Raw genomic sequence first — 26,670 nt, 5'->3', positions numbered from 1 at the left:
ATGAATAGCATTTCTTTAAAAAGGAAAAGAAAGAAAATTGCTAGGTATTTGTTGACAATTTAATAATTTTTATAAGATTAAAGTTACCTATCAATAAAATATTAACAATGATAGTACAAAAATTAATAGGATATTAGAAGTATCAATATAGTTTATGATGTGTACTTAGTATAAAAAAGCAGCAAGTGATAATCTTGGTTGTATAAAATTGTCCAGTGTTACTATAAAACACACCATAGACATTAATGTCAATATACAGACAAAAGGGTAAGAAATGAAGGCTGGTGCCTTAGTTTGAGGAGGACCCCAGGACCCAGATCTGCCTGTCATAAAGTTCTTCTTGTAGGTTTCCAGGACCCTGTAGATCCTACTCTTTCCCCATTCTTCCATGATACTCTCGTCTAAAGTCTCAATAGGATGTCCTCTCCTCTGGCCCACTTTCTTGGTAAGTAAAGTTTTTCATGGTACGTATCCTTTGGACTAGTGTTTTGATATAACTGAGTATATACCATTTGTGGTGGTAGCTACTCTCACAGAACAATCTATTCCAAAGAACACACAACCACCACAGATCAAATCCAAATAATACTCTTTCAAGTGGGCCAAGACCCTCTAGACAGAGAACATTAATTAGAGTGAACCATCTTTAGAAGAATGAAGAAATCGACTAGGCAATCACCAGAAAGAATGAGATTGAGTAAGAGGAAAACGGGAATCCTTAATTTTCCATTTCATCTGCTTTTGGATACTATTGCCAGCTGGAAGATGAAGTGACTAGACTTGAACATGGTTGAGGTTCCTTAAGATAGCAACTCTAAGTGCTCATTCATCTCCATAACAATTGTCATCCCTGTACTGAGGAGTCTCTACAATTTTTCAGCAGTCCTGAAATGTACCTGGTCAGACATAGGTTTCTGTTGCCTCCAGGTGCCCCCAAATCAGTACCCAAGGGAGAAGCCAAAAAGAAGTAGCATCAAAGAAAGAGAAGACAGGATTCCAATGTTGATATCTTTTTCTTCTTCAAATCAAATGTCAAGGAGTCTAAAGGGCTGTGTACAGCTTGGAAAGAAGGATGATTTATTTTTAAGTATATATTTTAAAAGAAGTTATAAATTACTTAGTACTCATAGAGAAAATACCTAAACTACTTTCCCTTTAATTTCAGCACCCAGAAACTGAATCTTGTCCTATGACAAAACAAAAGAAATAATGAGTGGTTAGAGTGAAAAACACAGGGCCTTGATCTAAGGCATACAGTTTATTCCTGAAGTGTGGAAACTGGGTATTTCCCCAAGGTCTATCTGCTTTTGTCCTATCATTTGCTCATAGAGCACAGCATGCACACCTTTCCTCTTTATTTTGATAAGGTATAAGTGTGAATACACATTCTCACTACTCTTCCTTTCACCTTGTCTCATCCCCACCCAACCTTTGTCTGCTCAGATTCTCCCATACTAATCTCTTTTCCATACTCAGGATGCTTTTCTTTGTGCCACAGAGTTTAACTAGGTCTATTTGTGTGACCAAGGTCCATAACTATCCATTTGAGTTTAGTTGGCTTACATGTGGACACACTATTTACACAATGCCTTCTGTTCTTCCATAAGTTCTTAATTACCAATAGTTAAGCATTAAGGGTTAGTGCTGAATGAGCCTTTGCCTCATTCATTTCTGATTATATAGTGTTCTCATTTTTTGTAAAAGCATAGTGTATGTTAGCATTGCTGCTATGAATACATAAAGGCCATGTTTGAGTTGTGTTTAGAAGATGGCATTTCACAGCTCTTCTTCATATCTTTCAGCCCCTACATTCCTTCTACATTACCTTCTATAATGTTCTAAAAGTCTTGTTTAGACTGAATCCTCAACCATTCTTAATTCTTACCATATTGTACAGCCATGTGTCTCTCTACTCACTGAAGATAGGCTTCTTTGATAAAGGCCAAAAGTAGCATTTAATCTGTCATTGTAATCATACATATTTAGAAAACTGTTATTTATTTTATCACTCAGCTAGGCAGCTGTATTAAGCTCTTCCTAGGGGACATTTTTTTTTAAAAAACTGGGTATGCAGTACTTATCATGGGCTCCGTCTTGTGGAATGGTTTGCCTTTAACCTATCTTTCATGTTTTTTTTTTTTTAAATCAGGTTACCAGAATATAGATTTCAATGTAGTTTTTTAAATACTCCCTTCATTTTGCCTATTTTTCTCTCTTTCTGTCCTTTTCTTTTACAGTGTTCCCATTCTCCACTTTTATTTTAACAGTGTGATTCTATTGTCCCATGCGCTCCCCATACCCTTATTTGTTTTCTAGCTTACAAAATTATTCCAAATAGGATATACAAAGTTAAAGAATCATATTAGAATCTACATATGAGAGCAAACCTGTGTTTTTCTTTCTAGATCTGGGTTATCTCAATTTGTTTAAATTTCTCCAATTTGATCCATTTACCTACAAACTTCACTTTTTCTTTATAGTTGAATAAAGTGGCATTGTGTACATGTAGTCAGTTTTTATTATCCATTCGTCAGATGATTGATATCTTGGCTGATTCTATTTCTCAACTTTTAGAAATAGAGCTGCAATTAATGTAGTAGTCTCTGTAGTAGAAAATAAATTCCCTTGAGTATATGCCCACCAGTATGCACTGCTTGTAAAACGGAGTATATCTTATTTTGTTTCTCCTTTCGTGGTGCTCTTCTGTATGCTGATAAATTAGCTATCAGAATGAGAAAAGTATGAAGTTCAAAATGGTAACTGATCTTTTATCTTCCATCTAATTGGAAAACTTCAAGATTGTTGTAAGAACATTCAAAATCAAATATGGTTTAAGAGGCAGACTTATGTTCTCTGCTCATTGGGATAAGAAAAATCTATATGCTTTCTATACACTCTACTGTGATGCAAAGGTTTACATTCTTAAAGTCTGTTCATATTAGTATATACATATGTATTTAAAGCCAGGGATCACACTTCTATAAATATATTTTCAATAAATTACAAAAATACAGGAATAATCTACAATTGAAATTGAAAAAAATTTAAAAGATCTTCACCTCAAAAGGGATGAACAACTGAATGAAAATGAGACAATACTGGAAAATTATGTGTGCTAAAAATTAATATATGTGATGTCTATAATTCGACAACAAAAGCCACTCACAAGAGAGCAAAGAAATCGAACAGACATTGCCTCAAAAAGTCCGCAAATGTTCATTATATACATGGAAATATGCTCAATCTCTAGATAAATTCAAATAAAAATTAGAATTAAAGTCTTCTCACACATGTTATCAAACTACTTTCATGAAAACACAAGCTTTCATATTGTATTCAGATACTCTGTCTTTAAGATATTCAGAATTGACATACTTTTGTTTCATAAAGTGTATATGTGTATTCTTTGGAATTTTATGGAGAATACCTTAATGATTTTTATATAATCTAGAGCTGTGCAAAACTTTCTTTTTCTTTAGAAATGCTCAATTTTGAGGGTCTAGGGATTGTTTTTCCTTTTCAATTTACTTGTAAAACTCATTGACAATTTAAGACATGTATATAAAGTACTTTTTCACATTTACTTTCCATAGCATTTGTTCGGACACATGTACTCCTACAGAATACCTTCTTCCTCCAAGTCTCCATCTCCTTACATTTTCTAAATTTTCTAATTTTTTAGCCTACTGAGTTCAATTAGGGTTGCTTGAGTTAACATGAGTGGTGGTCGTGTTTTTTTTCTTAATTGTACCATCTTTCTTAAGAAATAGATGACTTCAGAAAGGGTCCAGCAGTGCCAAATCCCAGTAGCAAGCTTCTCGGCTTCTTTCTATCTGTACTATATAACATAGATTATACTATGTACATTAAAATATGTTAATTTGAAATAATGAGTTTCATATTATCCTTCAAATATTTCTTGGGTATTCTTTTTATTTCTTTTTAAAAGTATTACAGTTCATTAATTAATGCAACTTGGGTGATATCCAGGTAGTCTCTTTCTAAATGGAAGATATCTCTAGCTAGTTTGTTTGTTTTGTTTTTAACTATACACAGTTCAAACAAACATACTCTCTACAAACATGACATAAATGCTAGTTAGATGTAGAATTTGATTCAGAATTAGTGAAGTAAAATCTGTAATTCAATGCAGAATACTATATGATTCATATGCAAATTAAAGTTTGAGTAGCATATGTTTAAGATACTATTTTGTGGATTTTGTTAAAACAAATGAACTAATAATCAGTATATCATATACAGATAAAAAGAGAGGTGAAATAAAGTAAATCTATACCTATACAAAGAAATATTGAGTAAACAATAACACATAGGAGCTGTGAATGATAATGGACAGCAGAATAAAGAAATAATAACACAATTTTCATTTAAAAGCTTAATTTAATAAAATCTGATTACTTTCTCTCAAACATGCTTATAGTTCATTTAAGCTGTTAAGCCAATTCATGCTACAAAACACAAATCTTGTTTTCTTCATTTGACTGACATGCTAAAAAAATGATAAAATATCTTATTCAATAGGTCAGGAGTAATTATAAATTCTGTTTAATAATGTAATTCATGAGAAAAAAACCTCTCTTAGGCATTTGGAGACTTGAAAAAGTGACTTTTAAATAAAATTAACATATCCTATTCTCATTCAGATATATCCAAAGATATGAGTAATCTAATCTGCCCTGGTTTAAAAATCACAGTGAGTAGTAAGGCATTCCTTGGGCCCTTCTTCATAATGGTAAGTATTATATGTATAACTCAGAATTCAGAATGGGGACAGTACTTTGTCTTTTAACAAATTTGCCTTTTGATTGTAGAATATCTATAGGTGTGTCATACATTATATGTAAGTATTTCCAAGGATTCTAAGGGGGATTTATGGAGTGAGGGAAGGAAGCAAGGAGGAAGGCAGGGAGGGAAGAAAATTATCAGAGCCCATAGTCAAGAATCCTCAAAACTTCAGGAATAAAATGGTTGATGTTTGCCATTTTAAATAGGATTCAAATACCTACTCAAGGAGGAAAAGAGATCAGTTGATAAGGTTGTTGCCTTCCAAGAACATACTTTCATACTATCGCAGAACTCACGTAAAATTTTTTTAAAAGAGGAAAGAAAATAAAAGTGGCTCTTTGGAATTTAAAGACAGTGAGTCTGTATTTAAAAAGAAAGAAAGAAAGAAAGAAAGGAGGAAAGAAAGAGAAAAGAATGAAGAAAGGCAACAGGAGCTTTTCTGTGGCTTCAAAATTTACAAACACGGCACATATGCATATCAGCACACATATGTACAATTTAATCATGATAAACATCATAAAGTTCATTATTTCAGTTAGGTATATATCTCATTGGTGCAGTACTGATTAGAGATGAAGATGCATTCTTAGAAGCACACTATGTGTCATTGTAGGCAGATTCAACACCTGATAATTACTTTTCATATTAAATGGCTCTGATGAGTTCTGTAGCCTCTTATTCTTGGAAAATCCTTTGATATCAGGGATACAACTCTTTAATACCTTTTCCCAGATATCTTTGATATAGATCTTGTTGAACGTTGCCCCAGCCTAATAAAAAAAGTCAATTTTTATCAACTATAGTAAAGACTGGTCAAAGGTATGCCTCAGAAAGTAGGCCTTAAGAGCTTCAATAACTTTTTCTTTGACTTGTTGGATCAAAGAAATAGTGTTTAGAGAGTGAAATTAACTTGATTTGGGGGTAAAAAACAGGAACGTAAGAAATTGCTTAAAAGTATAAGAAAAAGTGAAAACATACAAAATATGTGAAATCGTGAAAGGTGATTTATTCTACAAATAGTACTTTTTTTTTTTTTCATTTTCACTGCCATAGAGTTCAGGAGTACATGTTGGAAAAGGAGTTAGACATAAGATGTTTGTGACTTCCTGTTTCTCCTATACACACAGTACATTTCTTTTTGTTTGTTTGTTTGTTTGTTTGTTTGTTTTTTGAGACAATGTTTTCTCTGTGTAGCCTTGGCTATCCTAGACTTGTTTTGCAGACCAGGCTGGCCTTGAACTCACAGAGATCTGCCTGCCTCTGCCTCTCAAGTGCTGGAATTAAAGGCATGCACCACCACTACCTGGTTCATTTCTATTTTTTTTAAAAGGCACATTTTCTTCTCCCTCATCTGGACCAGTAAGCCTCCCTGATCTCCAATCCATGTTTCTCCCCAACTTATAAACTCTAGCTTGGGTCCCACATCCAGGATCCAAGACTAATCTGGCTTCCCCAGCCTGTGATGTAAGCTATCTCTAGGCTTCTACAAGGACATTCCCTACATGTTTCAAAACTCATATCCCTCTATAAATGTCTCATCCAAATTTTTCACCCATCAAGGCCTACTGACACACTCCAGACTTGGAGCAAGAAGCATACCGTAAATACTATCACCATCCATTTAGTCCATCAGGTTTAATTCAAAATCTGTAACATCTGCCATGTGTAGCTCTCTTCTGAGTTATCACTGAGTGTTACAACAGAAACTCCCAAAATATATAGGCTATTGCTATTTTTCCTGGTTGTTCACTAGATGTGGAAGGTAAATCTCTGTGCATTTCAAAGACAAGACACAGTAGGTCTGATCTGTGACTGACATAAAAGCTTCCTTCCTGAAGACTAGCTTTTATGGTACAATTAGACATCACATAAGCTTCCAAAGGAGGGAAGTAAACAACATTCCCACACTGCTATCACTCCTATGAACCACAAAAGTGAATAGCACAGCATGATTCCACTTAGCATGATGTAGTATCACACATATCTTGACGGTAAACAACAACTCTTTCATTGAACTTAAGACCTATTTAACAATATGAAAACTATTCCTAGTACTGGAAATCAAGACAACAACCCAGGGCTGGTGATGTCATGTTTTTGGAAGAGAATCTATAATTACCACCTTAATAAGCCAGCATTACTTATAAGTATTTGGCCTTATACCAACAAATAAGAGTAGTTTCTGATCCTTTGTTAAGTAAGCTACTCTTTCAATAGGCAAAGATTATAATGATTATATTAGAAAACAAAAATTGAAATACAGCATTGTGAAGCCTAGTCCCAGTGGATACATCTATAAAACGACTCCTCCAACTAAGGCTTGGTGACATTGTAGAAGAAGGAGTTGAAAGACTATAAGAAAGAGAGGTTCTGGGAGTTTGCTGTGAGATTGTGTTTCCTAGTAATGACTAATAAAGTCTGACTCACATGACTTCCAAACTATTAATTGTAAATAGAAATAAACAATATACATGCCAGAGTGGAAAAAGGAATACTCCGGAGGCCTCAACCCCACAGAAAAAAACTACACTAAGAAATTCTGAGTTTGGGGAAAAGTCTTCCCCCACAAAAGAGAAAACCAATTGGTTACCAAATTCCAAGCAGTGTGCCCTGAAAACAAACATACAAATCACACTATATAGACTAAACAGGTTATATTTAGGGATATATGTATGTACAAAAACATTTGTGTGTTAAAATATTAATGAGAAAAGGAAGAGGCCATACTTTGAAGCAATTATGGAGGGTTGTATTGTAGGATTTGGAAGGAGGGAAAGGAAGGAAGAAATTATGTACTCATAATCTCAAAAATAAAAGAAAAAAATGTAAGTTCTTTTTATTAATTAAAATAAATAAAATTGTTCATTTATTGAAAGGAAAATAAATCATGGCATTCATCCAAGAGAGGGTGGGCAGATGTGTTCTTAGTTTACAAGAATGGATAATTAATATCATGAAGGTTGAATTACTCTCCTCAGTTCATAAAGCTAATTAGCTTGCAAGGGGACAGGTTAGGCCTTGGAATGAGAACAACTTAAGCTAATTTTGGAGAGAATCTTACTACAGCACCTTGAGATAGAATCCATAAAAATCAATGAGAAAATAGTATATTGATACATTTCATTATTTTTCTTGAATCATATACTATCGGGCTATGGGTTGGACCCAGTATGTCCCCCAAGTTTGCTCTCCAGTGCAACCCAATTTTAAGTGGTAATAAACCTAAGAAATGAGAATAGTGGGAGGTTTTGTTCACTGTTTTTTTTTCTCTTTAAATTCTATTTTATTTATTTTATTTTTTTAATTTTTTATTATTAAGCCCTGTTATCACTGTAACAATAGATTTTGACTTGTACACTATAACACTGTCTCAAATTATATCAAACAAAAGTGTTATGATGTCCTTAAAATCACTGGGAATTTTCTTTGGCAAGTTATTTTATTCCACAATCAGATTATCTAGAGTCTCCAAAATTATTCAGCTGCATTCATGCCATCACTCACTTGCACATTGTGCATCATGTAACAAATTGAATAGCAATAGTTCAATATTGCAGTCAATTCCACTTTTTCTTTTTCAACATCACAAACTGTTGGCTTCAACCATGACCATGATCATTATAGTGTTGAAAGGCACATGGACCTGTGCCTGGTCCTCAATCAAGGTCACTTGAAGTTTCTCTGTAATTGATAGACTCACTTTTAATATTTTTGGTATTCTTATTATCTATATAACTAGTAGTTTAACAGGGTTTATCACATTTTCATGCCCTCTAAGATAGAAATTCTGAAAGAATTTGATTTAACTGGTGAAAATAACTGGCAGTGATTTTCATCCTTGATTAAAATTAAATATATATAACTTTGTCTTGTCATTAGAATAGTCACTCAACATGCCTTCTTTGGATGATTACCACTACCAAATAATTCTGTTTACTTCTGAACTGTTTTACTCAGCTCTTCCTCCCAAGATACAGAAAAAATCCATCTGTATAAGAACATTTGACATGAGTACATTTCAAGATTTTATTTCAAATTTCCTATATAGGAAGATACCAGAACAGTATTAAACAAAAGACTGTTAGACCCAAAAAGAAAGAAAAAAAAGCATAATGTTAGAATTAACTAATAGTTAATTGGATAGAGGATTAATTTTTAAAAATACGTTAATATATTTAATACCCTCTGAAGTATACAACTTCCTGATATATTGGAAATAAGATGGCAACCCAGTATTATTAAAAGGGGGAAGTTGAGGAGGTAAATAAAATACAATGTCTGACTATCAAAAATAATACTAATGTTCTTACAAAATATCTCATGGAGTTCTTTTACCTCTTTCACCTTCCAAATTTTCCAATTTAGAAGAAGAAAATGATATACTCAGCCAACTCATAAAATACACAAATATTTTAACCTTTGATTTCCAGAGTAGAAGGATATAAATATTAAAGTTATTTTGTTATTTCCCATCTAAGACATTTTCTTGTCACTCTTCATAGACCGATATACTTACTATCCATTGTACACTGGCAAATACAAACAAGCATTTTAGGAACCAAGAATTAGGAATTTTAGAAAGCCATGTTGTATAGAACTTGCTGAGTTGGATAATATGAACTTGTCAACCACAAATGATTTCAAATGAACATAATATCACTAAACACAGAACGAAGATTCTATTGACCATATCCTTTATAATACCTAAGTCCAGGTCATTTTCTACCAATACATTATATAAAAATATCATTATGATGAGTTTGTGGAGCAGGGCATGGTAGTACAGGCCTTTAATCCCAGCACTCAGGAGGCAAAAGCAGGCAATTGCTGTAAGTTTGAGGCCAGCCTGATCTACAAAATGACTCCAGGACTGCCAAGGCTAAACAGAAAAACCCTGTCTTGAAAAACAAAAGCAAAGAAACAAACAGACAAATAAAAAAACAAACATATCAGTTTGTTCCATGATAGATATTATAAATTATGTCATACATAATTTCCAAATTTATATGAAATTTTGAACATTTTCTTGTGTATCAGCCTTAATTTTCTATGCTACTGACAATTTTAATACAGAGGGATAGTATAAAGTAAATATCACCAGAAAAATTGTCTTCTATCATCTTAAATATGAGATGGCTGTGGCCCTATAAATTAATTGATGACAGGACAAAATTAAAAAAATAGATTACTTCTCTGTATACACACATACGTGCAAGGCTGCTGAATGATCTGATGCATGCCAAACAGAGATAAATTTTCATATGTAAAATTTAAACTAAGGAAGGTAGTAGATTTATAGCTTGAATGCAGGGAGGGAAAGCTATGGAAGTTTCCCTTGAGACCTTTAGTCTGCCTTCCTTAGGTTATCTTTTTTATTTTAAACATTTTTATTCTAATTAATCAAAAATAAAAACATCACCAAGCTAGTTTAAGGAAGCCATTCGAACAAAAGTTTTACGTATCAGTGAGCCTCTATACAGTCAGAATGGCCATTTGATACAATGGGGCTAAGATTGGGGTTTTACACTTTCACAGTCAATTATATTTTTATTCACATTTTCATCACAAAAAAAAACCCTACTCTGATTTAACCATTGGACAGGACATTCTCCTCAGTTATGTGGAGAACGGGCACAGAATCTGACATGAACTCTGGTGCTCCATATTTGACCACCTCCCCTTGGTGGGGACACCTGGTGACACTCAAAGAAAGAATAAGCAGGCTACCAAGATGAGACTTGATAGCATACGACCATATCATGAGGGAGGAAGTCCCCCTTTGTCTTAGACCTAAGAGAGGGGAAGAAGGTGAAAGCAGAAGGGAGGGAGTAATGGGAGGATACAAGTGATGGGATAACGATTGTTGTATTCTGAATAAATAAATTAAATAAAAAATAAATTAAATATATTTTAAAAAAGAAAAAGGGAAAACTATGAGTGGAAATTAGAAAAAATATATTTATATCCTCTTTCATGATTCATATCTTCTTTAGCCTGGCTTTCTTACAGCTGAATTCAATCTTTAGCATAATATTTTCCTTTCAAATTAATCATTCTATAAAATGTAAGAGGCAATGTTGTTCCTACAAATGTGGAAATAGGATATGTAATCTTATCAAAAATATCTATTATAGGGTTTGAAATGAAATTGTGATTTTTTATTTTTCCTGATAAAACAGGGTAAAAACAAGATCTTTCTCCATAACTAAAAATGTACCCAGAATCTTTATACACAAGTGTCCAAATCCAAGTACCTCTTCCCACTAAAATACATAGAAGGATCCTTTCCTGCTTCTTAGTTACCAAGTAGCTTGTTGATAAAGAAAAAGGAAATCAATTTCTTTCCATAGCAACCACTGCCTACTCTGCCATTTCAAACTTAGTAAATCACTGTCTCAGTGGTCCTAACAAGAAGCTGTAGATGTATCCTCTGAGCACAATGCAACTCCAGTTAGCCTGACATTTCTGCTAAAAACATCACTAGTCTCTGCTGCAAAAATCTTCACATTGTCATTTGGTGCAGTTTGATTTCTATTTCATGCTTTCAAAATATAACACCGCTCCCATCAAAAAAGATAATCATGTTTTATGTTCTCTCTCTCTCTCTCTCTCTCTCTCTCTCTCTCTCTCTCTCTCTCTCTCTCTCCTTTTCTCTTTCCACAAATTAACAAAAAATCTTAAATGGGTTTCATGTAACCATTGTCCTCAAATGGAAACTATTCACCACGATACTGTAGTTATAGAATGCAGATCTTTTTCAGAGCTCTGCATAACTAGTGCCATTAATTTGACAGGTCTGGTGTGTCAGTACTAGTTTTCCTAATTCTCCATGCAGGTGATAAGTCTTTAAACATGTAAAATGTGTGTGAGAAGAAAAACTCGATTCTATTTAAGGGGCAGGCCACTAAGAATTTGACCATGTTCCAGTGAGTATATAAAAAACACAAAGTAGACTTTTTTCTTATGTCTTTTGGGCAGGCACAAGAGAAGGGATATATATAAGGAATGGGAAAAGATTGTGATATGTGTACATGATGTGAAACTCCCAGATAATCGATAAAAATATTATGTGGAAAAATTATATATGTATACAAGGTGTATTAATTATAACTATTCAATACTTTTCAATTTTCCCAAGCTCTCTCTACCATATTTCCTTTCCCTAGCAGTCAACAACTGTCGAAGCTTCTCAGCTCCTCTAGAACCATTCCACAACCCATATTAGATCGTTACTTGGCTTGATTGTGTGTAAGCAACCAAAGGTACTGTGAGTTAATGTGTACTGCACCCATGTAATACCCAGAAAATAACTTTACACAGCATTCTTTTCTATCCTTCAGACCATATTTTCTTTCTGCCACATTTTTCATGAGGATTCTTGAGATTTGTAGGTAAGACATTTATTATAGATTAATATTCACACATATTCTCAACAATTTGAGCAGTCATAAATCTCTGAAAAGGAATCTTTCTGCCAAAGGTTGGGAGCACTGAAAAAACATGAGTATAAGCATAAGTACTTAGAAGATAGTTTTCCAACATGGCTACTTAGCAAAATTGCAATAGAATAGCTTCCTCACTAGGGCCTATGGCTCCAACAGCCATTGAATTTTGACAATGTTTACACTACCAGTCATAAATTCCTTGCTGTGGACCAGGCCCTTGGTTCAACTAGAAACTAGATAGTTATTCACTAACAGCTATGCCAGTAATTACCTTAGTAGGCAGTAGGCATATCTTGTTGGCAAGTAGGGATTGTAACACAGAGATGGGTAACACAAACACATACACACACACACACACACACACACACACGTATATAGTCAAAATAAGATTGATTTATTTAGGTTCTGTATTAAAAATATGATACCTTCAGTTATAGTTTTTTTTTCATTTTTATGGTTAAGAACAAAAGCTAATCACCATTGATATTGTATTATAGTATTTTGGGGTATGATCAATAACTTATAGAGAGATAAATCATGACTGGAACATTAGAATATTTTCCTTTTATAACCCATGACAATAGAAGCAGCGTTGTCAACCTATACAGACTAAGTCTGTTCATAGTTTTTAAAAATTTATATGTTTTTAAGTACCTTATAAACTAGTGAGGTTTCATAAATTTTCTTCTACATTCTCTTTCTCCCATCCCTCTTTCTTTTTCTGTACTTTAACAGTTAGCTCCCACTATTATTTCTGTGTTCTTATAGATCACATATGTTCTCTAATTTCTTACAATTTTCCATATAACTTTTTATAGATCCTTTGTCTTGGTTATAAGTTGTCCTGCCTCTTCCTTGCCTGTCCCCCACCCCACTTGCTATTTAGACATTAATACCATCAGTAATTTCTCTCTTTCCTGTTGTTTTACTTATATATTACCTCATTCCTTTTATGCCTCCCCTGGGATGATTCTAAACTATGTGCTTTAAGTAAACTGTGTCCTCCAAAAATACACATTTTGAAATTCTAGCTCCCAACATAATTACATTTGGGAATAGGGCTTTAAAGAAGTAATTTGGATTAAATGAGTCCATAAGGCAAAGATTGTAATCTAATTGATTTTCAGCCTTATATCTAAATAAAAAATAAAATGCTCACACACACTAAAGGGAAGCGATGTGAGTTGACAGTAAGAATTTCGATGCTTACAAGCCAAGAAAAAAAATTTACTCTGGGACCTTACAATGCTATAATATTGGCTTTAACATTCTAGTTTCCAGGACGTTGAGGAAAGTAATATTTCTTTAGTAAGCTAATTTGTCTATGGAATTTTGTGATGGTAAGATGAGCTAGTTAATGCAACTCAGATAATCTGAAATCAGCAATTAACAGATATTCTGAAATCAGGAAAGGAAAAAGCTTTAAATATATTTGTATTTTGTATGAAAATGTCCTATCTTCAACACTCCCTATTTCTTTCTTACAAAGTATGGCTATTACACTATTAGAAAATAATATGTGGGAAGATCCAAGATGGCGCTGAACACACAGGGTATCTTTTCTGCAAGACAGAGACTAGGGAACATCATGGGAGTTACAGATCATAAGATCTGAAAAGCCCTAGGTGAGAGGAGTCCACAAAGTGCAGAGCACATGTTGGTCTGGCCTCTGGCCACCCAACTGGCCTACAGAGAACAGGCACCCTATCCCCAGAGTCTGGACTCATACCAGCCAATGAGCTGCTGCTGTGGCCTATATCAGTGACTCAGTGTCTGAGACTGAAATTTGGGTGGTGTAATTCCAGCCTGAAGCTGCTGGCCTGGGAAAAACACAGAAAAGTAGGTGGTTCTGGCCTTAGACCAACCCATGAATCCCGAGAAAGGCGCAGGGACAGATGACCACAAGAGCACAAAATCCAAAGCCCAAAACAGCCTAGCATGCATGCCTCACCAACGTTCTCGGCCTCCCTCTGACTTATCTATGGGTCAACTGGCCCAGGGAGACCCGAGGGTGTAGATCTGGGCCCACCAGTCCACAAAGGGACCCAAGTCCCACATGGAGGCCCAAGCAGCTGTGGACATGCCCTACAGCCACACTTCCAAAGCCACATACTCTGGCTGACTGATATAAGGTCACACAGTCTGAACAGATTGGCCAGAAATCTCCATCACAGTGGACTGATCCCACATACATGGGTAGAACTGATCTGGCCTGAACAGAAATGGCAGATGCTTAGCTGGCCACCACAGCACAGCAGGGGCTGCTAGGCTCTCATGAGGGTCTGAACCGGCCAGAGGGTATTAGACAGAAAACTAGCCACCCACCCCAACAAAGGGAACCATTCCCACAAGCTCTTCCCGAGCCTGACTAGCTGCTACATCTCAGCGAGAGTGAGTGCTCATGCACACCCAGATGGGACTGAACAGGCCTGAAGGAATGGGGCAAAGCCCAGGCAACTCCCACAACCCAGAGGGCAGTATGTGCTCTCTCAAGTGGGACTGACCCTAATCCCCACAGTCTGGATGGAAAAAGCAGAATCCTAGCCAACCCCTACAAGCCAGCAGGGGTTCTAGCACTGTAGTGTGGACTGATCCTAGGCCCCCAAAACCCCAGTGCCCTGTGCAAGGTTTTCAAAGTCAGCCAAAGGTAGGATAACTGGCTTTATGTGCATTACCTCAAGCTGATTCTTGGGCTGCAGAGCACCAGCACCAGCATCTGCTGACCCAGTGGGGAGCCTAGGGAGTGGAGTAAACTTCAATGGAGCTAAACCAGATCACATGCCTGATCCAGGGACGGACACCAGATACTACCTCCCAACATCAGAGAGAGCAAGGTGACTAGAGGTCAGCATAAAAACACAAACAACAAAAACCAAAACAATATGGCATCTGCAGATCCCAACTATACCAAAGAAATCAACCCTGATAACTCAAATACAATGGAAACAAAAGAAAGTGACCTCAAATCCATAGAAATGAAGATGAAAATGGAGGAAACAAATAAAATCCGTAAACAAATGCAGGAAAATGGAGCCAAACAGATTGAAGACATTAAAGAGGCCTATTGAGAGGCACTGGAAGAAATTCATGAAAATACAAGCAAACAAATAAAGGAAATTAATACAAAAGTTCAAGATCTAAAAAGTTCAAGATCTAAAGGCAAAAATGGAAACAATGATAAAAGCACAGAGAAGAAAGCCGGGAACAAGAGAACTTAGAGAAGAAACAAAATTTAAGAGAAGGATGAATGAATCTTGGGAGCAGAAGAAATTATAGTAGTACTTGAAACAACCATCAAAGAAAATGATAAATCTGAAAAATTCATGATGCAAAATAGCAAAGAAATGAAGGACATCATGAAAAGATGGAACCTGAAGATAATAGGCATTAAGGAAAGAGAAGACATCCCACTTCAAGGCCCAGAAAATATTTTCAACAAAATCATGGAAGAAAATGTCACCAATTTAAAGAAAGGGGTGCATATAAACATACAAGAGGCATACAGAACACCAAATACAATAGACCAGAAAAGAAAATCTTCCCACAATATAAGCAAAACACAAAATATACAGAACAAAGAAAAAATACTAAATCAGCAAGGGAAAAGGGCCAAGTAGCATTAAACAGCAAACCTATCAGAATTACACCCAACTTCTTAGCAGAGATCATAAAAGCCAGAAGAGCCTGGACAGAGGTCCTGCAAACCCAAAGAGACCACATATGCCAGGCTAGACTACTATACACAGTGAAATTATTAATAATCATGGATAGAGAAAACAAGATTTTCCATGACAAACACAAATTCAAATAGTACCTATCCACACATCTGACTTTACAGAAATTAATAGAAGGAAAACTTCACCCCATTGGGACAAGCTACAAGGAAAACTACACAGGAAATAGATAACTACAACATCACAAAAACACAACCACACAAACTCTCTACTGCAACCAACATCCAAATCAAGGGACTTACAGTCACTGGTCATTAATATCTCAGTATAAATGGTCTCAATTCTCCAATAAAAAGACACAGACTAACTGAATTGATGCATAAACAAGACCCAACAATCTTCTGCATTCAAGAAATACATTCAGCCACATGGATAGACATTATCTCAAGATAAAAAGCTGGAGAAAGGTATGCCAAGCAAAGAGATAGAGGAAGCAAGCTGGTGTAGCCATTTTAATATCTAATAAAATAAACATTCAACAAAATTAATCCAAAGAGATGAACAAGGACACTTCATACTCATCAAAGGTTAAGTCAGCCAACATGACATCACAATTCTAAACATCTGTGCTCCCAATACAAGAGTACCCACATTTGTAACAGAAATATTAAGAAAGTTTACAACACAAATCGACACCTACACATTGATAGTGGGAGACTTCAACACCCCACTTTCACGAAAGGATAAGTCAACAAAACAGAAACTTAATCTAGAAATAATTACACTAACCAATGTCATGAATCAAATGGATCTAACAGATATCTACAGAACATTTCACTCAAACACAAAGATTATACCTTCTTCTCAACACCTCATGGAACCTTTACTTAAATTGGTCATGTAGTAGGCCACAAAGCAAGCCTCAACAGATACAAGAAGACTGAAATAATACCTTGTATCTTATCAGATCACCATGGGCTAAAGATGGACTTGAACAACAAAAGAAATAACAAAAAGCCTATACACACATGGAAACTAAACAACTCTCTACTTAATGACAACTGCGTCAGGGAAAAATAAAGAAATTAACGACTTCTTAAAATTCAATGAAAATGAAGGAAAAACATACCCAAATTTATGGGACACATGGAAAGCAGTGCTAAGAAGAAAATTCATAAAAGTAAGTGCCTTCATAAAGAGATTTGAAACATCTCATACAGGTAACGTAAAGACACATCTGGAATCCCTAGGAAAAAAAAAAGAAACAGAAACACTCAAGAGTAGTAGATAGCTGGAAATAACCAAAGCTGAAAAGAATAAATTAGAAACAAAGAGAAGAAATCAAAGAATCAACAAAACCAGGAACTGGTTCTTTGAGAAAATCAACAAGATAGGCAAACTGTTAGTCAAACTAACTAAAAGGTAGAAAGATACTATCCAAATCAACAAAATCAGGAATGAAAAGGGAGACATAAGAACAGACACTGAAGAAATACAAAGAATCATAAGATCCTACTTCAAAGGCATATATGTTGAAAATTTTGAAAAACTAAGGGAAATGGACAATTTTCTTTATTGTTCTCCTTGCCAAAGTTGAATCGAGATCAAATAAACAAATTAAATAGTCATATTTCTCCTATATAAATAGAAATTTTCATTAAAAGTATCCCAACTAAAAAAAAAAAAAAAATCCCAGCACCAGATGGTTTCAGCCCAGAATTCTACTACAACTTCAAAGAAGAGGTAATATTGGTATTCTTCAAGCTGCTCTACAAAATAAAAATGGATGGGACATTACCAAACTCCTTCTATGAAGCCACAGTCATATTGATAATTAAATCTTACAAAGACCCCCCCCAAAAAAAGAGAATTTCAGACCAATTTCTGTTAGAAATATTGGTGCAAAATTATACAAAAATCCATTAATGTAATCTACCATATAAACAAAGAAAAAAACACATGATCATCTACTTAGATGCCAAAAAAGCATTTGACAAAATCAACACCATTCACATTTAATGTTTTGGAGAGACCAGGGATATGAGGCATGTAACTAAACACAATAAAGGTTATAAATAGCAAGACAATAGAGAAACTCAAGGAAATTTTTCTAAAATCAGAGACTAGACAAGGCTGTCCACTTTCTCTATGTGTCTTCAATATTGTTCCTTAAGATCTAACCAGAGCAATAAGATAACAAAAAGAGATCATGGGGATCCAAATAGGAAAGGAGGAAATCAAATTATCACTATCCTCAGACGATATGATAGTGTACATAAGTAACCCCCGATATTCCAGCAGAAAATTCCTACAACCGATATACACTTTCAGCAAAGTGGCTAGATACAAAATTAACTCAAGAAAGTCAGTAACCATCCTGTATACAAATGAAAAATGTGCTTAGAAAGAAATTAGGAAAAGTACAGCCTTCAACGATAGCCACAAGCAATACAAAGTATCTAGAAACATCTCTAACCAAGCAAGTGAAAGACTTGTTTGAAAATAACTTCAAATCTCTGAAGGAGATTGAAAATGACATCAGAAGTTGGAAAGATCTCCCTTGTTCACGAATAGGGAGAATTAACAGAGTAAAAATAGCCATCTTACCAAAAGTAATTTACAGATTCAATTCAATCCCTATCAAAATGCCTACACAATATTGTAACGATATTCAAAGATCAATTCTCAACTTCATAGGGAAAACAAAAAACCCAGAATAGTTTAAACAATCTTCACAATAAAAAGTCCTCCAAAGGAACCGCCTTACCAATCTCAAGCTGTACTATAGAGCAATAGTAATTAAAACAGCATGGTACATGCACAGCAATAGGCTGATTGATAAATGGATTCAAATCAAAGACCCAGAAATAAATTCATACACATATGGACACTTGAGTTTTGACAAAGAAGCCAAATCTATTCAATGGAAAAAGGATATCATCTTCAACAAATGGTGCTGGTCTAAATGGATGTCTATTTGTAGACAGATGCAAGTAGATCCATATTTATCACCATGCGCAAAACTCAAGTCCAAGTAGATTAAAGACCAGAGACACTAAATCTGTTAGCAAAAAATGGGAACGAGCCTGGAATTCATTGGCACAGGAGACAGCTTCCTGAACAGAACTCCTACAGCCCAGATTCTAAGGTAAACAATTAATAAATGGGAACTCATGAGTCTGAGAAGCTTCTGTAAGGCAGAAGACATTGTCAACAGAACAAAGCAACAGCTTAAAGACTAGGAAAAGGTCTTCACCAACCCTACATTTGACAAAGGACTAATGCAAAAAATATATAAAGAGCACAATAATTAACCAACACAAATAGCGCAATGAAGGAATGGGGCTCAGAACTAAACAGAATTTTCAACAGAGGAATATCGATTGGCTGAAAAACACTTAAAGACATCCTCAACATCCTTATTCATCAGAGAAATGCAAATTAAAACAATGCTGAGATTCCATCTTATACCCATCAGAATGACTAAGATCAAAAACTCAAGTGACAGCATATGCTGGAAAGGATGTGGAGAAAGCGAAGCACTCCTTCATTTCTGGTGGGATTGCCAACTTGTACAACCACTTTTGAAATCAATCGGGTACTTTCTCAGAAAACTGGGACTAGGGCTACCTCAAGACCCAGCTATTCCACTCCTGGGAATACACCCAGAAAATGCTCCATCACATAACAAGAACATATGCTCAACCATGTTCATAGAAGCCTTATACATAATAGTCAGAACATGGAAACAACCTAGATGGCCTTCATTTGAAGAATGAATAAAGAAACCATGGTACATTTACACTATGGAATACTACTCAGCTGTTAAAAACAAGAAAATCCTGAAATTTGCGGGCAAATTGATGGAACTAGAAACGATCATCCTGAGTGAGTTTGCCCAGGCCCAGAAAGATATACATGGCATATACTCACTTGTATTTAGACACTAGTCCAACAGAGATGTCCCCTGAAAGTCTTCACTTAGCCAGAGATTGAGCTAGATACTGGGACTCTAGGTGAGAGAGATAAGGAAGAATGGGGAAATAGAAGAGTCAGCAGGATCCTAGAAACTTACAAGAAGGCCATATAGGCTGGCGAATCTGGACCCAGGTAGGTCAGCTCAAACTACTGTACCAACCAAGGACAATGCATGCAATAAACCTAGAACCCCTATTCAGATCCAGCCAATAGACATCACATTTTCCACAATTTTGTGGAGAGCAGGGACAGACTTGGAGGTGAGCTCAGGTGTCTCCAATTTGACCATTTACTCTTGGTGGGGAGGTCTGGTGGTACTCAGAGAAAGGACAAGCAGGCTACCAGGAAAAGACCTGACAGACTGTGACCATATGGTGGGGCACGAGGTCACCTTCTGTCACAGACCTAGGGAAAGGAAATAGTATGAAAGAGGGAAGGAGGGGAAATGGGAAGATACAAGTGATGGGATAACAAATGGGAATTAATCTGAATAAATTACTTAAATAAAAAAAGAAAATAATATGAAACATTGAAGCAGATTTATTTTGTGCTTTTTAAATAATTTTTCATTACTCATCTGAATTTCTAGGAATATACAGTATTAATTCACAGTTCTACCTTCAGTGTCCTTGGAGAGAAAATATTGTCATACTTCATGAATATTTGGTACTCATTGGAAAATTATTATTGACTATCTTCAGAGCTTGACCAGAAGAAAATTGTGAAGATTTCTATATGAATGATATTTTAATCAGGTCAAAGCTTTATTTTAGCTATTATGCACTAAAAAATTATAAATGGTATGAAGGTCATGCATGAGCTGCACCTAATCCCCCACACTCACATAGATAGTAGATGTGCAACCTTGTCAAAATGTGGGCCCCATAACAATGGTAGTAGAGACTATTTCTGACTCTGTTGCCTGCCTTTGGATTCCTTTTCCCTACCTGGGCTACCTTGTAAGGCCTCAATATTTTTAGTCCTGCTGAAATTTGAGATGTAAGATTGGGTTCATACCGCTTAGGGGCCTCCCATCTCTGAAATGAAGGAAGAGGGAGGATTTAATGCTCTGAGTGGCAAAAATTAAATAAGGTTCCCTAAAAAGCAACTAATGAGGATAATTTTATGTATAAATAGCAGTAATGAAATGTTTTGTGTAAGTCCTTATGGACATGAAATTTCAGAACTCTAGCTATCTATTTCATGCCTGGAAACACTGTGATTGATTAGCTAGTACCAAAGGTCCATAGCAGCCATGCCACCATAAAATTCACTTATCCTGTACTGATCATTATCGGTCAGAACTTTGTGAACATTGGTTTTCCCATGCTGTCCATTAAGATAACAATATTACCTTTCCTTTGAAAATTCAGTTTTGATATCTAGCACTTGCTACTTTGGGGCCCATTTGTGTGATACAAGGAAAAGGATTACAAGAAAGCTCTCCAAATGTGCTGGTGCCTTCTCATTATTTTGTATCTCATAAGATTAGTGAAGGTCATGTCTGCTGGGTCTTTAAAAATTGGAGGATTGAGTCTTCCACAGCATATCTACTCTACCATTGCAATTTGTCTGAGCATTAAAATCTCTTCATCATCATTAATCCAAGCGATATCAGGCCTTTCCAGATCCTTTTCATTAGTAGCCATCATCACCCCTCTTTTGATTAATGCTTCATGCAACAATTCAAACAAACTTTTGACAAGTTCTTTTTAAAAGTGCAAAAGCTTTCATTATAAGCCTAGAATCTCCACTCAAAAGGTCCATATCAATAAACTCAGCCTGATCAAGTTTTATGTTCCTTCCACCACTAACCCACACCTTTAAAATCTCTTTCCATATACATTTCCCAATATTTGCTAGAACGAATAAGCAAACTCATTAAGCTCTTTAGAAATATAGTGAAACTCCTGTGGACTGCAGTTTCTATTTCTTCTCTAACAGTCTACTTAACATTTAGTCTAGTTAAGGGCCTAGAGGCAACTATTGGTGGGCCAAGAGACATCAGTATTGTCTTGCCTGTCATCTACTTTGGAGAAGGCCCCTGCTGATTTAGCAGATGATGTAAAATTGATTTCCTCAGTCAGAAATAAGGAAAAAAATATTTCAGGGTGTGGAGGTGGAAATACAGCTTTTGTTGGTGTTAAAGTGACTTATTTCCTCAGTTGAGATAAACCTTAGAGAATCTGAGGATTCAAAGTTGTCATCCTCAATAGAGTCTTCCCACAGAACTCCTTCTCAAGTTTTAGACTCCCACTAATTACCAATTAAAACCCTGTCTTTAATCAGGGACATAGTCAAATGTTGGGACTCGTACTTTCTTCATAATTCATCCAGTTTTATGATGAGGGCTTTAGTTTGACTGCCCATAACTTAAGCTCTATGGCTGCTGATGAGATGACTGAATTCCAGAGCACAGTTAGAAACATTTAGAACATCATAAACATCTGGACCTGATGAATTTTATCATTGAGGTCACTGCTATACTTCACCATATTCAGTAATGCTAGAAGATGATTAATTTTATCATAGAGCTCATTTTTTTCCTTTGTCAGTTTACCCAGAGATTCAAAGAGCAACCAATCAACTTAATTTTATTTAATTTCCCACAAATTTTCCAAAGTTGTATATACAGTCACCTAATCTACTGTTTCTACAATTGGTCAGTCACAATAATGATAAGAATTTGTCTCCTTGAGAGAGGAACACTCCTTCATTGCTGGTGGGAATGCAAACTAGTACAACCACTTTGGAAAACTATCTGGTGCTTTCTCAGAAAATGGGAATAGGGCTTCCTCAAGACCCAGCTATTCCACTCCTTGGAATATATCCAGAAGATGCTCCAGCACACAACAAGAACATATGCTCAACCATAGAAGCCTTATTCATAATATCCAGATTATTGAAACAGCCTAAGCGTCCCTCATTTGAAGAATGGATAAGGAAACTGTGGTATATTTACACAATGGAATACTACTCGGCTATTAAGAACAAAGAATTCCCAAAATTTGTAGAAAATTGGATTGAACTAGAAATGATCATACTGAGTTAACCCAGAAGCAAAAAGAGACACATGGTGTATACTCAATTATATCTACACACTAGCCCAAGGGGCATGTCCCATGAAAGACTTTACTTACCAGGAAAGTGGGTCAGAGGAGAGGACATCCTATTGGGACTTTAGGTGAGAGAAGCATGGGAGAATGGGGAAACCTACAAGAAGAACATTATGATGGGAAGATCTGGGTGCTGGGGTCCTGCTCAAACTATGGCACCAGCCAAAGAAAATATAGGCAGTAAATTTTGAACCCCTCCTCAGAGCTAGCCAATGGACAGGACATTCTCCACCATTGAGTGGAGAGGGAGGTCTGACTTTCATATGAACTCTCGTGCACCATTTTTGACCATGTCCCATTGATGGGGAGGCCTGGTGGCACTCAGAGGAAGGATAACAGGTCACCAAGAAGATACTTGTTACCCTATGAGCATATGCAGGGGAAGGAAGTCCCCCTTAGTCACAGCCATAGGGGAGGGGTTTGGGGGGAAGTGGGAGGGAGGGAAGAATGTGAGGATACAAGGGATGGGCTAACAATTGAGATGTAATATGAATAAATTAATAAAATATTTTTTAAAAAGGAATTTGTCACCTTGAGTTTATAAAATAGTTCCTAGCATGGTTTTCAATATTCTCTTATCTTCTAGCAGAGGCCTTAGTAGCTGTAGATGTTGTTAAATTCAAAAGCCTGTTTCACATTTATAATTGTTTACAGGCTATAGTCCAGCTAGTTCAACAATAGCTGTCTACTAGCAACATGTTCAAGAATTCCAAGAATCCAGTACTTGTTAAGTCAACAAGGCTAATATTTCAGGTGGTCTCCAGACTCTGAATAAGTAGGCTCTAATGCCAGTGAAGGAATGGAAATGCCAACAAGAGTGAGAGAATAAGTAAGCAAAAAGTTAAAACTTTATTCTTCCAGACATAGGTTGGATATTTCCATAATCTCTGCTCTATATGCTGTATCTTTATTGCTGTATATCTTGTAGGAAGGGTACATTTAGGGTCAAAGTTTTTTTGGGTGGGTTGCTGTTCCCCTCCCTCCATTAGGAGTCTTGCCTAGTTAGAGGGTGTCCTCTTCAGTCTCCATGATCCTTGCTATTAGGAGTCTCAGTTAGAGTCCCTGTCACATTCTCCCATAGCCTACCCTGAATGAGGTCTCCAGCTTCTCACTGAAATGCCCCCACTGATAATTTCTCTTTTCTCTGCATGCCTTCTCTCTGGCCCATCCCCACCCCTGTTTTCTCCAGGTCTGATCTCCACTCTCTTTCTCTCTCTGTGCTCCTAATTTATTACTTCTCTTCAATCCCTGCCTTTGTCTTTTGTATTTCCCTCTCTGGGTTAGATTTATGCATCATTCCTTGGATCCTCCTAGTTACTTATCTTCTTTGTGTCTGTGCATTGTAGTAGGTTTATCCTATATTATAGAGTTAAAATCCATTTGTAAGTGAATATATACCATGTGTATATTTCTGGGTTTTGGTTACCTCACTCAGGATGACCTTTTTCAGTCCCATCTATTTGTCTTCAAATTAATGGTTTCCTTGTTTTTGACAGCTGAACAAGATGCACCCAATAGACAAGATCAACTGCTTTGCTAGTAAACAGGAGCCAGCAGAGATGTTCTCTGAGAGGCTTCACCCAGCAACAATTCAAAACAGGTGCTGAGACTCACATCCAAACTTAGGAAATCTAGTAGAAAAGTAGAGGGAAAAGGAAAAGGGCCTAGAGGTGACAGGGGATCCACAAGAAAACCAACAAAACCAACTAACCAGGGCCCAGAGGAGCTTGTGGAAACTAAAACGTCCACCAAGGACAATGCATGGATTTAACATAGGCTCCCTACATAGATGTAGCTGATAGGCAGATCAGGTTTCATGTTGTTTCTCTAGCAAGAGAAACAAGGGCTGATTCTGACATGAACTCTGCTGCCTGCCTTTTGAACACTTTCCCCTGGTGAGACTGCCTTGCCAGGCCACAGGGGAAGAGGGCAGGTTCAGTCCTGATCTGAATTGATGAGCTGGGTTGGGTAGGTAGGGAGCTCCCCTTTTCTGAGGAATAAGGGAGTGTAGGGGTAATGAGAAAGATAGGGGCACTGGAAAGAGATGAAGGAGGAAGCTATAACCAGGATATTAAGTAAATAAATAAATTTATTAATAAAAACTTCATTCTTCCATGTCCTTTATACAGGATACTACCAGGCAATGTATCCCTTCCTTCTGGAAAATATCTGAATTAATGATGTGTCTTCATACCTCAAAAAATTTAATTAAGAAAAAAATTCCTCTCAAGGTGGTGATTGCACATGCCTTTAACCCCAGAACTTGGGAGGCAGAGGCATGTGGATATCTATGAGTTTTCAGCTAGCCTGGACTACAAAGCAAGTTTCAGGATAGCCAATGCTACACAGAGAACCTACCTCCCCCAAAAACAAGAATAATCATCGTCGTCGTCGTCATCATCATCATCATCCCTCATAGGTGAATTCAGCCCCTTGGGTTTTAGGTAATTCCAGATGTAACCAAGTTGACAACTAAGAATAGGCCATCATTATAGGCATCATAACAACCAGTAATAATGGCATAAGCAGAAGAAAGCTGAGAACTTTCAAACTAAAGCAAAAGTACCAAGAGAAAACAAGCCAGAAATAAGTGAAGCCTTTTATTCTGAAAGTCTACTTCAAGTGATGCATTTCCTCTACCAAGAATGCATCACCTAAATATCCCCAAGCAGTTTCACAACATCACCAACTAGTGATTGTGTATTCAGATATCCACAATTATGAGGAATATTTTTCATTCAAATCACCACAGGGATGATTTTGGACATTTGAAACTCATCAAAAGTATACAATATATTAAATATAAAAAAACCAAATATATGTAAATATTTCAATAAAGTGTTTATTAAAATGCATGAAACATATATAATTACATATAATTACTATATAAAAAGATAGGCAGTTTACATGTTATTTGGAAATTTCATAAAATATATGGCTATAGTATTATAATTACTAATGTTTAATAAAAAAAAAAACTTAATATGGTGCCTTGAATGAGACTGTTTCCCACAGCATGACATACTTGAATGTTTGGTTTCCAGTTTTTGGAATTGTATGTGTGGAGGTGTTATAAGAGTCATGATCTTGTTGGAGGAGTTGGGCTTTGAGGTTTCAAAAGCCCATAGTGTTTCTCATATATATGAAATGTAAACTCTTGGCTACTGCTCCAGAATCATGTCTAACTGCTTGCTGCCATATTCCTCATTTTGATGAACATGAACTCTAACTCTTGGAAATTGTATGCAAGCTCTCAATAGATCCTTTCTTTTATAAGTTTCCTTGGCTGTGGTGTATCTTCATTGTAATAGGAAAGTAACTAAGACAGCCAGTAAGTTAAAGTTGGTTTCAACGCAGCAAGAGACGAAAGAGAGCTAGACAGATTCATAATTCTACAGAATGTAATCTCTTGGTTGACTTGCTGGGAGAATTGTGACCTCATTGGTCCAAAAGACAAAGTCCATTTCTATAATTTGAGTCACAGGGTGGGACAAGCATATATATTGGCCAAAAAGAAAAGGACTTCATCCTACTCAGAATTTACCGTGTTTATCGTAAGCTAACACCAGAGAATGCAACACATTGTTGATATCAAGGTCCAGTAGTAATATTCCACATACCACTCTCAGTATTTTGCCTTTTAAAATTTTG

At 36.0% G+C, this 26,670-nt stretch overlaps 1 protein-coding gene across 1 annotated transcript in view; it reads right to left on the bottom strand.

The window, feature by feature from the left end:
* LOC127185323 (translin-associated protein X-like) overlaps nt 1-25,436 on the bottom strand; it is a 37,275-nt gene extending 11,839 nt beyond the window's left edge. Inside the window, 1 exon segment of the mRNA XM_051141825.1 lies at nt 25,378-25,436. Within this exon segment, the coding sequence (XP_050997782.1) occupies nt 25,378-25,436 (59 nt within the window).
* Between the last annotated feature and the right edge of the window lie 1,234 nt (nt 25,437-26,670).

The sequence above is a fragment of the Acomys russatus genome, chromosome X (genome assembly GCF_903995435.1).
Source record: "Acomys russatus chromosome X, mAcoRus1.1, whole genome shotgun sequence".
Classification (NCBI taxonomy): domain Eukaryota; kingdom Metazoa; phylum Chordata; class Mammalia; order Rodentia; family Muridae; genus Acomys; species Acomys russatus.
Note: the sequence above shows the minus strand (reverse complement) of the source record. Positions and strands in the feature narration are given on the sequence as shown.